This window comes from Ictidomys tridecemlineatus, chromosome 3, assembly GCF_052094955.1.
Source record: "Ictidomys tridecemlineatus isolate mIctTri1 chromosome 3, mIctTri1.hap1, whole genome shotgun sequence".
Classification (NCBI taxonomy): Eukaryota; Metazoa; Chordata; class Mammalia; order Rodentia; family Sciuridae; genus Ictidomys; species Ictidomys tridecemlineatus.
In genome coordinates this window covers 23984128-23996153 of record NC_135479.1, presented here as the reverse complement: position 1 = coordinate 23996153, position 12026 = coordinate 23984128, and the positions used below count along the sequence as shown (strand labels likewise).

Genomic DNA, 12026 nt, shown 5'->3' with positions numbered 1-12026 from the left:
CTGCTATCCCTAAAGAAGGGGAAAGGCAGAGAGGTGTCCAGGCCCTTTGACCCTAGAACTTTGCACATACTGACGTTTAATTTTCATGGACTCTGTTAACAATAGCACCATTTGGACTCAGTAACTGAAGAAATGACTATTACTGGTTACAAAGAACTTGGCCTGTAGTGACAAATGCCATGCAACAAATACCTGAAAAAGAGGAAAACAATTCTTTTTCTTTTTTTTCTTTTTTTTTTTTTTGGGTGGGGGGAGTACTAGGGATTGAACTCAGGGTCATATCCCCAGCCCTTTTTATTTATTTGTTTGTTTGTTTGTTTGTTTAAATTATGAGTCAAGGCCTCACTAAATTGCTTAGGATCTTGCTAAATTGCTGAGACTGACCTTGAACTTGCATTCCTTCTGCCTCAGTCTCCCAAGCTACTGGGATTACAGGTGTGCACCACCAAGCCCAGCTACAATACTATTTCTTTTTTAACCTGGTCTTCTTCTGATCTTCCAATGACAATTTGTCTGCTTGGAACTCAGCTTCCCTTACATGAGATAAAGAAAAGAAGATGCTCCCCCCAACAGACACGCACACTTTTTTTTTCCTCTAGAGAAAGTCCTTCTCAGCTTTGCTGGCAATTTAAATGCAGTGATCATACCCATTAGCTTCTCTATCATTGTAATTGTTGTTAATTGTTATAACTGTTTTAGTTATTAGTGGTGTCATTATTGCTCTAGGTCCTCTGTCTGTTTTATGCTGAATATATTAGTGCTTTGCTTTTGAATTACCAGGCTTTATTTAGTGCAGAGTTACGTTTTTTGGAGAGACATTGAGAAATGCTGGCATTAAGCTTTATTCTTTTGTTTTTCATTCCAAATGGACAGACTGGAAAAAAAAAATAATTAGATGGAATAATGTCCTCAAAATGAGAATGAGGATGTTTTGAATTAATTAAATGGTCAGAATACTGCACCATTTCTGATCTCAGGCTGCTGCCAGAGTAGTATAAACCTAAAGAAACCTAAACACAACCCACAGAGGGGAGCCAAGCTCCTGAGCTCTCAATTCCTTTCACTGCTCTAAAGAAGTCAAAGTGTCCGAGTGCATTCACCTGTTTGTAGGATAATCTGGACAAGGTTAGGGCAAACCTGAACTAACCCGGCAGGCTTTTGGACCTTCAAGCCCTTTATGAGGGCAGGCTTCAGGAATGAATCCCCCCTCAACCTCACCTCTTCCCCTTTCAAGGTCAGAAAGTAACACCCCCTAGGTTGGATTTTCAAATGCAGCTGAAGCCTCAGAGAAGCCTTCCTTGACCCCCTCAGACTATGGCAAATTCCCTATTATACATAGTATTCTCAACTTTTTCACAGATACATTGCAATCATAAATAAATAAATATTTACACTATTTGTCCCATGGTGCCTCCCCTACTAGATGGCAGCCTTGGAAGCAAGAACCATGTGTGGTCAGTTTGGAATTCCTTGTGTCCAGCACAGTCCCTGGCATTTTGCAGGTGTCGTGCGCATGATTGTTGGATGCTGAGGAATGAATTGTGAAGTTGCACACATATACACATAAATGTAAATCCCTATATGTGTTGCCGGGAGGGGTGGCCTGTAATCCCAGAAACACAGGACTTTGAGGCGGAAGGATCATGAGTTCAGAACCAGCCTCAGCAACTTAGTGAGATCCTGAGCCACTTAGTGAGACCCTGTCTCAAAATAATAAATAAATAGGGCTGGGGTTGTGGCTCAGTGGCTGAACTGCTTGCCTAGCACACATGAGGCACTGGGTTCGAGCCTCAACACCGAATATAAATAAAATAAAGGTTATTGTGTCCACCTACAACTAAAAATAAATATTTTTCAAAAAAAAATAATAATAAATAAATAGGGCTAAGGATGTGGCTCAATGGTTAAGTCCCCTGGGTTCAATCCCTAGTACCAAAAAAAAAAAATCATGTTAAATAGGGAGTCTGCAATACAGAGTCCAGTCTTGCCCAGATAAAGAATCATTCCTTACTTCTAAATCCAGAATACTACTAGCCAGTAAGTTCAATATTTTCTCCCTTTAGCCCTTCATTCTGCCTGTTTTTCAGAGCTATCATAAAATGGGTCTAGTTCTGATTATTCTTGGACTAGTCTATACTATCTCTGGATTCTGGAACTCCAAAGTCCTTTTTTATCTTTAGTTTTTCCTGGAAGGCTTCTGTTTTCCTCCTAGCTTCCTGCTTTCCCTGTGATTTATGCTTTCAGCATAAGTCTTTTTTCGGGTATTTTTCTCAGGTCCCTATATGCCCAATGTCAAGTCACTTTTATATATAAAAACCAAAGGTGGCAGGTGCGGTGGTGCACACTTGTAATTCCAGGACTTGGGAGGCTGAGGCAGGAGGATCGAAAGTTCAAAACCAGCCTCAGCAAAAGTGAGGCACTGAGCAACACAGTGAGACCCTGTCTCTGAATAGAGCTGGGGATGTGGCTCAGTGGTTGAGTGCCCCTGAGTTCAATTCCCAATACCAAAAACAAAAACAAAACGATGGTATCCATCATTTTAGAAGCTGTCCCACATCCAGGCACATTATGGGGAACAGTACCTCAAAGGGACCCTCTGGTAGGCCAGAAAAACCCTTATTAACTTTGTCAGTCTTCATACCATTCAGAAATATCAAGTTAGGTTTTGAAAATCTATTTTTATAAAGATGATTTTTCTCACCAGGTTTAGGAGGCTGAGGCAGGAGGATCACAAGTTCAAAGCCAGCCTCAGTAAATTAGTGAAGCCCTAAGCAACTTAGAAAGATCCTGACTCTAAATGAAATATAAAAAAGGTCTTGGGATGTAGCTCAATAGTGAAGTGCCCCTGGGTTAAATCCCTGGTACCAAAAACAAAAACAAAACAAAACAAAAAGAAGGATTTTCTCTACCATATATAAATCCATGAAGAATATTGATGTTAATATAATTCTCATTCCTAAATTTAGTCAAAATCTTGGGATGATTTATCAGCTCTGTAACAACTGCAAAGGCATAATATATCCTCTAGAAAACACTTTTCAGCTAGTGATATTTCTCTACTATTTCATGCACTGATATCCCTAAAAATATATGCTTTGTCTTTTCAATAGTTAGCTTTTTTCTCCCAACTTATTTTTCTTTAAAATATATTCTTAACTCCATGGCAGAATGTTTTCACTGTAGTTATTTTCTTTGCTGCCCTCTATTGTCTACTGCATATACAAACAATTTTCTGTGTAAAACAAAACAAAACAAAAATGCCTAAGTTCCTCTATGATTGACATTTTTACTTCTGTTTGAAATATCTGAGTCTTAACTAATAGCTCTATCCCTCCTCTGTTTTTGTGCACTTTAAGATTCCTACTAAAGTTCTTACCCAGAGACATGTAGGGATTTTGATTCCCTATGCAATGTTTGAATTGCTCATAAGTTAGGAACAAGCAGAAAAAAGCAAATATAGCTGGGCTCCTGTGCCCCCATTCACCTACTTGCCCTCATCTATTCCCATTCTCATCAACCAATACCATTACTGCTCATAGAAGGGTCCAAACAAATGAAAGGAAAGGTGGAAATTGGTAGAATAGAATCCAAAAAAAAAAAAAAAAACACATATAATTTAACTAGAACACAGGACTCCTGAATCCCATCAATCAGATTTCACCTTTGGGAGGTGCTTGGCTCACAGATCTCATACAGAGAGTCCTCAGGAACAGGGAGCATCCTTGGTCTAGTGGGCATTAGCTCTCCTGCCATTCAAATCCCCAGATCCTCTCCCACTTTGTACTCTAGTGTTTAACCTTTCCGGGTAGAAGAGGATCAATACAAATTCTTCATTGTTAAGAATCGATGGCTGTCCTGTGGCATCATTGCCAATGAGTCTTGCTGAGAAGCCCAGTAAATCTCTCCAGTGCTTCTAAAGCTTGGTTTGTCATCTTCAGTTGCTTTCATTTTTAATGCAGATCACTTTGGTTTCTGTTCCCCTGGGGGCTTGCAGATAAATCTTGGCAGACATGTTCAGGGTCTACAAATGAGATGCTGGAAAAGGGCCAGCCCACCCAGAATTTAGTTGTAATAGATGAGACACCCCCATGGTTCCACTTAAGGACTGGGCTATTTGTTTTAGTATTTATTGGTGATTACCTCATATAGTACCTGAGTGGAAAGTGCCCAGGATGAAGCTCCCGTGTTACAGAGGAGGCCAAAATGTGAGCTGTGATACAGAAGCAGCTGGCTGATTCAGCCTCTTGTGAATAGCAGGAGTCAGAGACTTGTACCTTCAAATGCATAATAATGAAGAGGTGAGCTAGGTTGTTTAGATGTCCCGGATCAAGAAAGTCTGGAGGGAAACTTCTTCATGCTGCTTATTTACAAACCAACTGAAAAATTACCTACCTGACTTTCTTTTATTAATAAATAAATATATTATCATATTGTTGAATAGCATCCTACTAGGGGTGATCTGTAAATATTTAATGTTAGTTAATGATCTCCTTCTCCCATAATCCTTTGCTCATGCTGAGTGCTTGGCTGTATTTCATCTGGACCCCCCTGAATATTAGGTTTCCTAGGGGCCTAGCAGAACCCTGGTTTCCATTTGCAACAAAAATGTGGCTCCATGAAAAAGACAGAGTCCTTTTCACTTTGATTTCTCTTCTCTTTGATCAGTGGACTATGCCAGTTATTACCAAGGACTATGGGATTGTTATGGTGAACAGCCAGACGAACTGTCCTTCCAACGGGGTGACCTCATTCGCATTCTGAGCAAGGTAAGGACATAGAGTATGGAACTTGGATCCAAAGTTGATTTTTTCACTCTTGAAGGTGTAGTCACCACAACCAGAATTATTCTGTTATAACACTTTTCAGGATAAGTTCCATGGCTCCCTCACACACAGAATAAATTTCCATTTATTTATAATTGCCAGGGGACATTTTAATTGAAAATTCAGATTTAGAGATCAATTTTCAAATTTCAAAATACAATAAAGTAAACATAACCTTAAAGTTATGCCAATTGAAATCTGATCTTTTTCAAGGACTGGGATACTTAAAGGTCATTGCTGTGTACATAATTTATTACTATATAATACTATTGAAAACATTCCGGCTAAGTAAGCTGCCTTCTTATTTCATTTGTAGATAAATGAGACTGTAATATAATTACCTATGGGGGGAGGAGTCAGAACTAGTTAGCTCAATTGGTTTGACCAAGTGCTGATAAGGCCAAGATAGTGAATCCAATCCTGCAAAGGCCAGCTAACTCCCTTCTCTTCCTCAATCAAGAGTTAACCCATAGACCCAGCTGACCATCTCACAAATGGTATTGTTGATCAGAAAGGAATAGGGTTAAAAAAAAAAAAAAGATGGATTATTGCCAATCCTTTACTAATGTAAAGATTCCAAATTCATAGGTTACAGTTTGAGGATCCATCCTTGTAAAAGACCACCCCATGGTCTATAAGCAGGCTAAGATAATAAGTTCTGTCCCTAAAGATAGTATTAAAAAGGTCTCTCTTTCTATGCAGCCAATCAATGTCTACAAACATACTTTTGAAATAGGTACAATTTGCTCTTTAATTGCTGAGTATGTGGATTTCGTAAAGGAAAATTGAAAGCCCATTGTGTTGTTAACTCATCATTTACCATTTATCTTTATTCTGTGAATGTTACTACCTAGGCCAAGGGCTCCTTGAGAAACAGACCAGATCTGTACCTGAGGTATCTTTCAGTGGTTCCAGTGAATCAGGCCCCTTAAACAAGAACTAAATTCGAGCTAACCCTTTGCAGGAGAGTAGGAGGCCTACAGGCCCTGATGAGTGAGAACATAATCTTCTAGTGATTTCTCCTGGATCCCTAACTCAACACCACCCTAGTGCCATTTCGGTGCAGCTCCAATACACCAAGAATAAATTGGAAGCAAAGAAGGGAGTGGACATTGGCCTGATTGGTATTTCAAATGCCCGAAAGCAAGGTTTACCGTGTAATAGAATTTGTGTACATTACCACGCTGGCATTACAGGGGTAATCGAGTTATCCACTCAGGTGTGACCAGGCCTCTGTTTGCCCAGAGCCTGCAGGTGAACAAATTAACTGTTTACATTGTCTGGAGGTGCCTGCAGCAGGAGGGGGGGAGAACAGAGCCAGACTGTCTGCTGGCCCTCTCTCTCAGTCATGATTATTTTGTTTGTTTTGCATGTCTTTTGCCTTTGTTAATGGCTTCTCACTGGGGGTCCCTTTCCTCCAGTTAGAAGGGGCTGTGCAGTGACCTGTCCTGCAATATAGAGCTGTCCGAGGTTACCATGGCTATGGTATTTTTAAGAAATTCCCGAGAAACATGGGGGAAACAAACTCCACATCTTTTTTTTAAACCAACTTCTCTTCCCCTCCTCCATTACTAAAAGCTAATAAGTCAGAGTTTAATTCAGTGAAAATACCTTACTGCTCTGGTTCTATCAGCTTCTTTCTCCTCTCTTCTGGAAGGTTCTGAGTCCATTTGGATCCCTAATCATCCTAATATTTCTCACCACCACCACCCCAAGGGTGTACCATCCTCCCTTCCCCATGTTGCTAATCTCTGCTTATCTGAAGAGGAAACCAGAAGGTAGGAACACAACAAAATTTCCCTCATAGAGGTTTCTTCCAGTTAATGTTGGTTTGGGGAGCATCTCAAATAGGATTTGCCTTGATTCTACTACCTAACTCAGAGTTCTTGGGCAAGAAGGAAACTTAAAAGACGACTCAGTCCATTTCTTTGCTTCTAAGAAGCACAAATGAACCAATTCAGACAGAACATTCTGCTACCATCCCTAGCCATTTTTCTATTCAGAAGTTCAGTTGTTAATACTCTAGGATTGTCTCTCCTATGGATCATAAATTCATCCCACTTTAGCCAGTAGCTCCTTTGTTGAGCATCAAAGCCCCACTGTCTAGAAACCTGGGGAAGCCTTTTCCCCAAGAAAGCACAAGATGCAACCATGTGGCTCAGCTTACCTGGATTCATTTCTTCATTTGTAAAATGAGAAAATCGTGTTGGACAACATGGAAGGTTTTCTGTACCTCAGACATTTCCCCTTCGGACACAGTGGGCCTGACCCTTACAGGAGCCCTGACTCCTTACAGGAGCCCCACACAAAAATGTGCCTTAGCTTCAATTACTCACTCAGATTAAACCACAACGAAAGTTACAGCTACTAGCTCTTTTGTCTTCAGATCTCATAGATGCATCTGATTTCCTCTCTCTCTTTGTCTGATAAAAGGAATATTGTGAAGAGAGGATTGGACCCGAAGAAGAAAGTTTCCTGGGTAGGGAAGTGGACAAGGAAGTGAGGAAGTGAGGATGGCAGATTTTAGTCCAGGACTCCTACTTGCTTCCTGCTGTTTCTTTGTTTTTTCCTTTTTTCTGGGGGGGGGGGGAGCCCTCATGCATGTTAGATAAGTCCTCTACTGTTAAGCTATATCCCCACCCCTGTTTGCTGTTTCTCAATAGACACCCAAGTAAGATCCAGCCTTGAATCCTAGAATCCTAGGCCCAACCTCAGGTGAATTTTTGAGTCTTGCCCTTGGGTAGGAGTGATCCCAGAAAGAGAAGAATTTATCCCAAAAAAGAAAAAGAAGTCAGGCACAGTGGCACAACATGCCTGTAATCCTAGTGACTAGGGAGACTGAGGCAGGAGCATTGCAAGTTCAAATCCAGCCTCAGCAATGAAGTGAAGCCCTAAGCAACTTAACAAGAGCCTGCCTCAAAATAGAAACTAAAAAGAGGCCTGGGGTTATGGATCAGTGGTGAAGCACCCCAGGGTTCAATCCCTGGTATGAAAGAAAGGAAGGAAGGAGGAAAGAAGGAAAGAAAAGAGAGAGAGAGAGAGAGAGAGAGAGAGAGAGAGAGAGAAAATGAGAGAGAAAAAAACTTCTCCAGAGATGATTGACTGAAGAAAGATGCACCCCATAGTTAACCAAATGCCCATTGCCTGTCCTGTTCTCAGAGAAACAAGTAACAACAGATGCCTTATTTATGTGACCCTGGAGAAAGTCACTTAACCTTGCTAATCCTCAATTTCCTCATCTGTAAAAAGTGGGATAATTTTTATTCACAGGGTCATAGTGAGGCTTCCACTAGAGATATGGGTAAAGAAGAGCCCAGCACCCAGGAAATGGAAACTAGCATTATATTCTGCTAACTTCTACTAATAATAAACCTTTTAGACCCATGTTGGGCACATACTAGGAGTTTACTAAATTATTGGTGAATTCATAGAGAAAATAATATGGTCCACATGTCAAGAACTCTTCATAGAGATGTTCTGAGACACAGTAGGCTCTCACTTCATGTAGAAAAGTACCCATTGAAGAAGACTGTGTGGAAAGTCACTGTGCTTTTACTGGTCCAACAGATTTCATCACTGACATCTGATAGTCTCCAAAGTTCTCTTCCAAGAGATGCCAAAGCTGTGTACCTAAGCTCCAGAATAGGAACTAACAAGCAGCCAGCAGGAAAACTCCTGCTGACCTCCCCACAACCTGGCCAAGCAATCCTCAGGCCCCACTCAGCTTCATGCCCACTTAATTCACTGATTTCCAATTGAGGTCTTAAAATATATTAATGGGAAATTTTAATAATGAAGCAGATCTGAGCCTCCAGTGAATGTTCCTGCATTCCTTTTGGGCCCAGATATTTCTTTCTGAACAGCCTTCTCTGGGAAGGGACTGAACTTCCCTTCCTCCCTGGAGCCAGGACACAGCTCAGGCCACAGCGGGGTGTTTAGCGCTCTTCAGTGGCTCCAGATTGTGGCGCTGGTGCCGGTCTCTTCATACGTAACCGATGGCTCCTGAGAGCCTGCCTCTCGTAAATTACTTCCCACGATGCCAGCGACCACCGCAGAATTCAAGTTCGAATAGAGCAGGAAAAAGGTGTTTGAAAGGCCTGTTCACTCAGCTGCATTTTAATTTCCTTTTCAATCTTGTCCCAATTAATTTCACAGAATTAATCTCACAGAAGCAAACTCGGCAGCACCGAGGCTGCGGTTTTAGTGAGGCGGTCGCTCTGCCTGAACATGAAATAGGAGCTAATATAAAAATCCATCTGCTGTGTTTGAAATACACGCCGGCTGCTGCTCGGTCCTGTCTGACATTCCAAACATCAACAGCGGGGAAAAGTGATTTGGGGGTTAGTGGCCATCAGTACTTGGCAGGGGTTCAACAACAGGTGTACTCCAAAAATCCATTCAGCCTGGGCACCAGGCATGACAGGGCAGGTGCTGAATCACCCTCCGTGTGATAACACCGTGCCCTGGCTTAGTTCCTTTCATCTGAGGATCATAAGGCCCTTCTGTGGACCTGGATCAGCACCACTATGGTCACTTGTTATATAAGGAGGAGAAAGAAAGGTAAGAAGCCTCTATTTGGATAAGACCAGTCAGAGACCCAGCTTTCAGGGTAGTGACCCTGACTTAGTTCCAAGGTCTTTTACTGGGGAACCATTCCTTCTAAATAATAAAAGTGCTTCTTCCATTATTTGAGATCACTCGTATGTGAATGCCCATTTGAAAAATAAGGTTCATGTTCTAAAAGTAATTTGTGTTGGTAACATGAGCTGTCCAATAGATAAGGCAAATTAAAGAGAGAAACTCTCAATTACTAGAAAGGAAAAGAGGTCCCTACGTGAGTTTAAAATAAACTGAGCCAGGAGGGGATACCTCTTGGTTGGCTGGTGTGCTTCATGAGTTGGTCTTGAAAGCTCCTCTAAGGCCTTATCCAGGGTCTTATTTCCGTGGAAATCAGCCTTGGAGCAACAAGTTGGGCACTACGTAAAATTGATACTTACACTCTGGCTTAGCTGGGGAAGAAAGGTATTCACGTGGTCCAAACACGCCAAGCTTTCTCTGCTGATAGAAACAGGGAATTTTATAGACAAGGTCAAGTTTAACAGGGCCCACATGAAGGGGTCAGATGGCCATGGGCCTTATATGGACAAGGATGGACACACTTTGTGATCTGGGATGGAGCTCCTTAAACTCAGGCTGGATCATGGCTCCAAACCCAGCATCTAGTCATCTGAACGCAGCAGGGCTGTCACAGCTCACCTGGACCATGTTAACATTTTTAAAACCCAATTTTTTCCATGTACTCCCTCAAAGGACCACTTAAGAATGTAGACCTTTCCTCTGCCTGGACCCCATCCTCTCCAAAAGAGATTTTGTTATAAAAATTATCTAAATGCAGCAATACTTTCTCCTTTAAGTGTGCTTAGTTGAATGTGACAACAACCCTCATAAAAACAGCTAAGTTAATTCCTTCAATTGCTTTAAATGAAAGATTTCTTTTTTTTTTTTTTTTTTTTTTTAAATTTCAGGACTCTGAGGGAAAGGAGGTGTTTGGTGACATCTAGTGTCCATTTAGGACTTCCTCAGGCATCATACCCTCTGCTTAGCTGAGTGGGGGATGGGTGGGGTTATTTGGGAGGTAATTTGGGGGTAGTAAGTAGGGAGGATATAGGCCTGGGGCACAGACTGCCCAAACAGTGTGATCAAACTGATCAATGCCTGTCAAAGAGCTATTATTCACCTCTGACCTAACCGAAGGGGGCAGGCAGGGGGTACCATCAGAAAATATCTTTTCTTATTTATGATGGTACAGGAGAGAAGCAGAAGCTGTCCCCACCACCCCATTTCATGTTAACAAGCAGGTCAACACTGTGTTGTGATGAAGAAAATGATGATGATGATGGTGTTTTCTCTCATTAATAACCCCTATGGGAGGCTATAGAGTTAGGAGGATGGGAATGGGATTTGGGGTCAGCTGGAAGGCAACGGTCATACACCGGTCAAATTCAGTAGAGGCCATTCCTTTCCCCCAGACAGGAACCAATCGTCTAGAACAAACCCTGGCAGCCTCATTCCTTCCAGGTAATTTTTATAAATGAGGGGACACCCATTCCAAGAGAGGACAAAAGGGAGAGGGTGTTTATGCGTGTGTGCATATGCATGCATGTAAACCTGCTAACAAGGGGCCTTATTGCACATCAACCCTGTCCTGCAAATCCTAACTCGTTTTTAAAAAAGAGAATACGATTAGAATTTTCCTCCTTAATCTCATTGCTAAACTGTTATCCCGGGCAGGACCCTTCACTTTCAAAACACACACACACACACACACACACACACACACACACACACACACACACCAGTCAGGTGGAAAGTCCCACACCAGATAATTAACTACAAGGCCCAGACAGAAATGTTTACCTAGAACCACATAAGCCATGGCAGTGTTAGGTTAATGCTCAGAATCGCCCGATGCTTTACAAACTCCTGTGTAAAAAATTCCAGCCATTTATTTTGCAGTGAATTTATAACAAATGCTGTTAAAGGCTTCGTCTTTTGACAGAGGTAATAATAAATTCACTGTTAAAGACGGTAGTTTAATTCCTTATACCTCCAATACTGCACAGAATAAACCATATTCATCACTGAGTAATTTTTTACCACATAAATCTTTAAAACTAACCGGTGAAGGCTGTTGAGACTGAAATATTGTGAATTTATTAGATATGCCCATGTAGTATTGGATTCAGAGGTTTCCATTCGAATATATTACAGGGAAAATTTGTGTCTTTAACTGTGACATTCCCTCCATTTCCCGCCGCCAGTATTATAACAAGCAGCTCCTCCAGAGTCAACTGCACGTTTATTAGACAGAGATTTAGTAATAAACTCCTCACTAATCTGCCAAAGAGGCTGGATGACATTTCGGTGAGATGCCCTATTTAAATGGAGTCGCAAAAGCTTTATTTCTGGGTAATTATTTTCTTGAAAGGAGTTCAGCCTCCTCAAATCTCTTCTGCCAGGGTTTCTTGGTATTGGATGGATTCAGTTCTCTAACCAAACTCACAAAATATTGAAGCAAATTATAACCTCATTGCAAAAATACAAAACAGTAATTTCTTTGCAGGTTATAGGATTTGTTATGGGGGATTCGGGGTAATCAATTAGAATAGAGAAAGCTAGAATTCGCAGACATTCACAGACGTA

The 12026-nt window shown here is 41.4% G+C and overlaps 1 protein-coding gene across 1 annotated transcript in view; it reads left to right on the top strand.

The window, feature by feature from the left end:
• Skap1 (src kinase associated phosphoprotein 1) overlaps positions 1–12026 on the top strand; it is a 281306-nt gene that overhangs the window by 254805 nt on the left and 14475 nt on the right. Inside the window, exon 11 of the mRNA XM_013356957.4 lies at positions 4666–4766. Coding sequence (XP_013212411.2) covers positions 4666–4766 — 101 coding nt within the window. The remainder of the gene's footprint in view (positions 1–4665; positions 4767–12026) is intronic.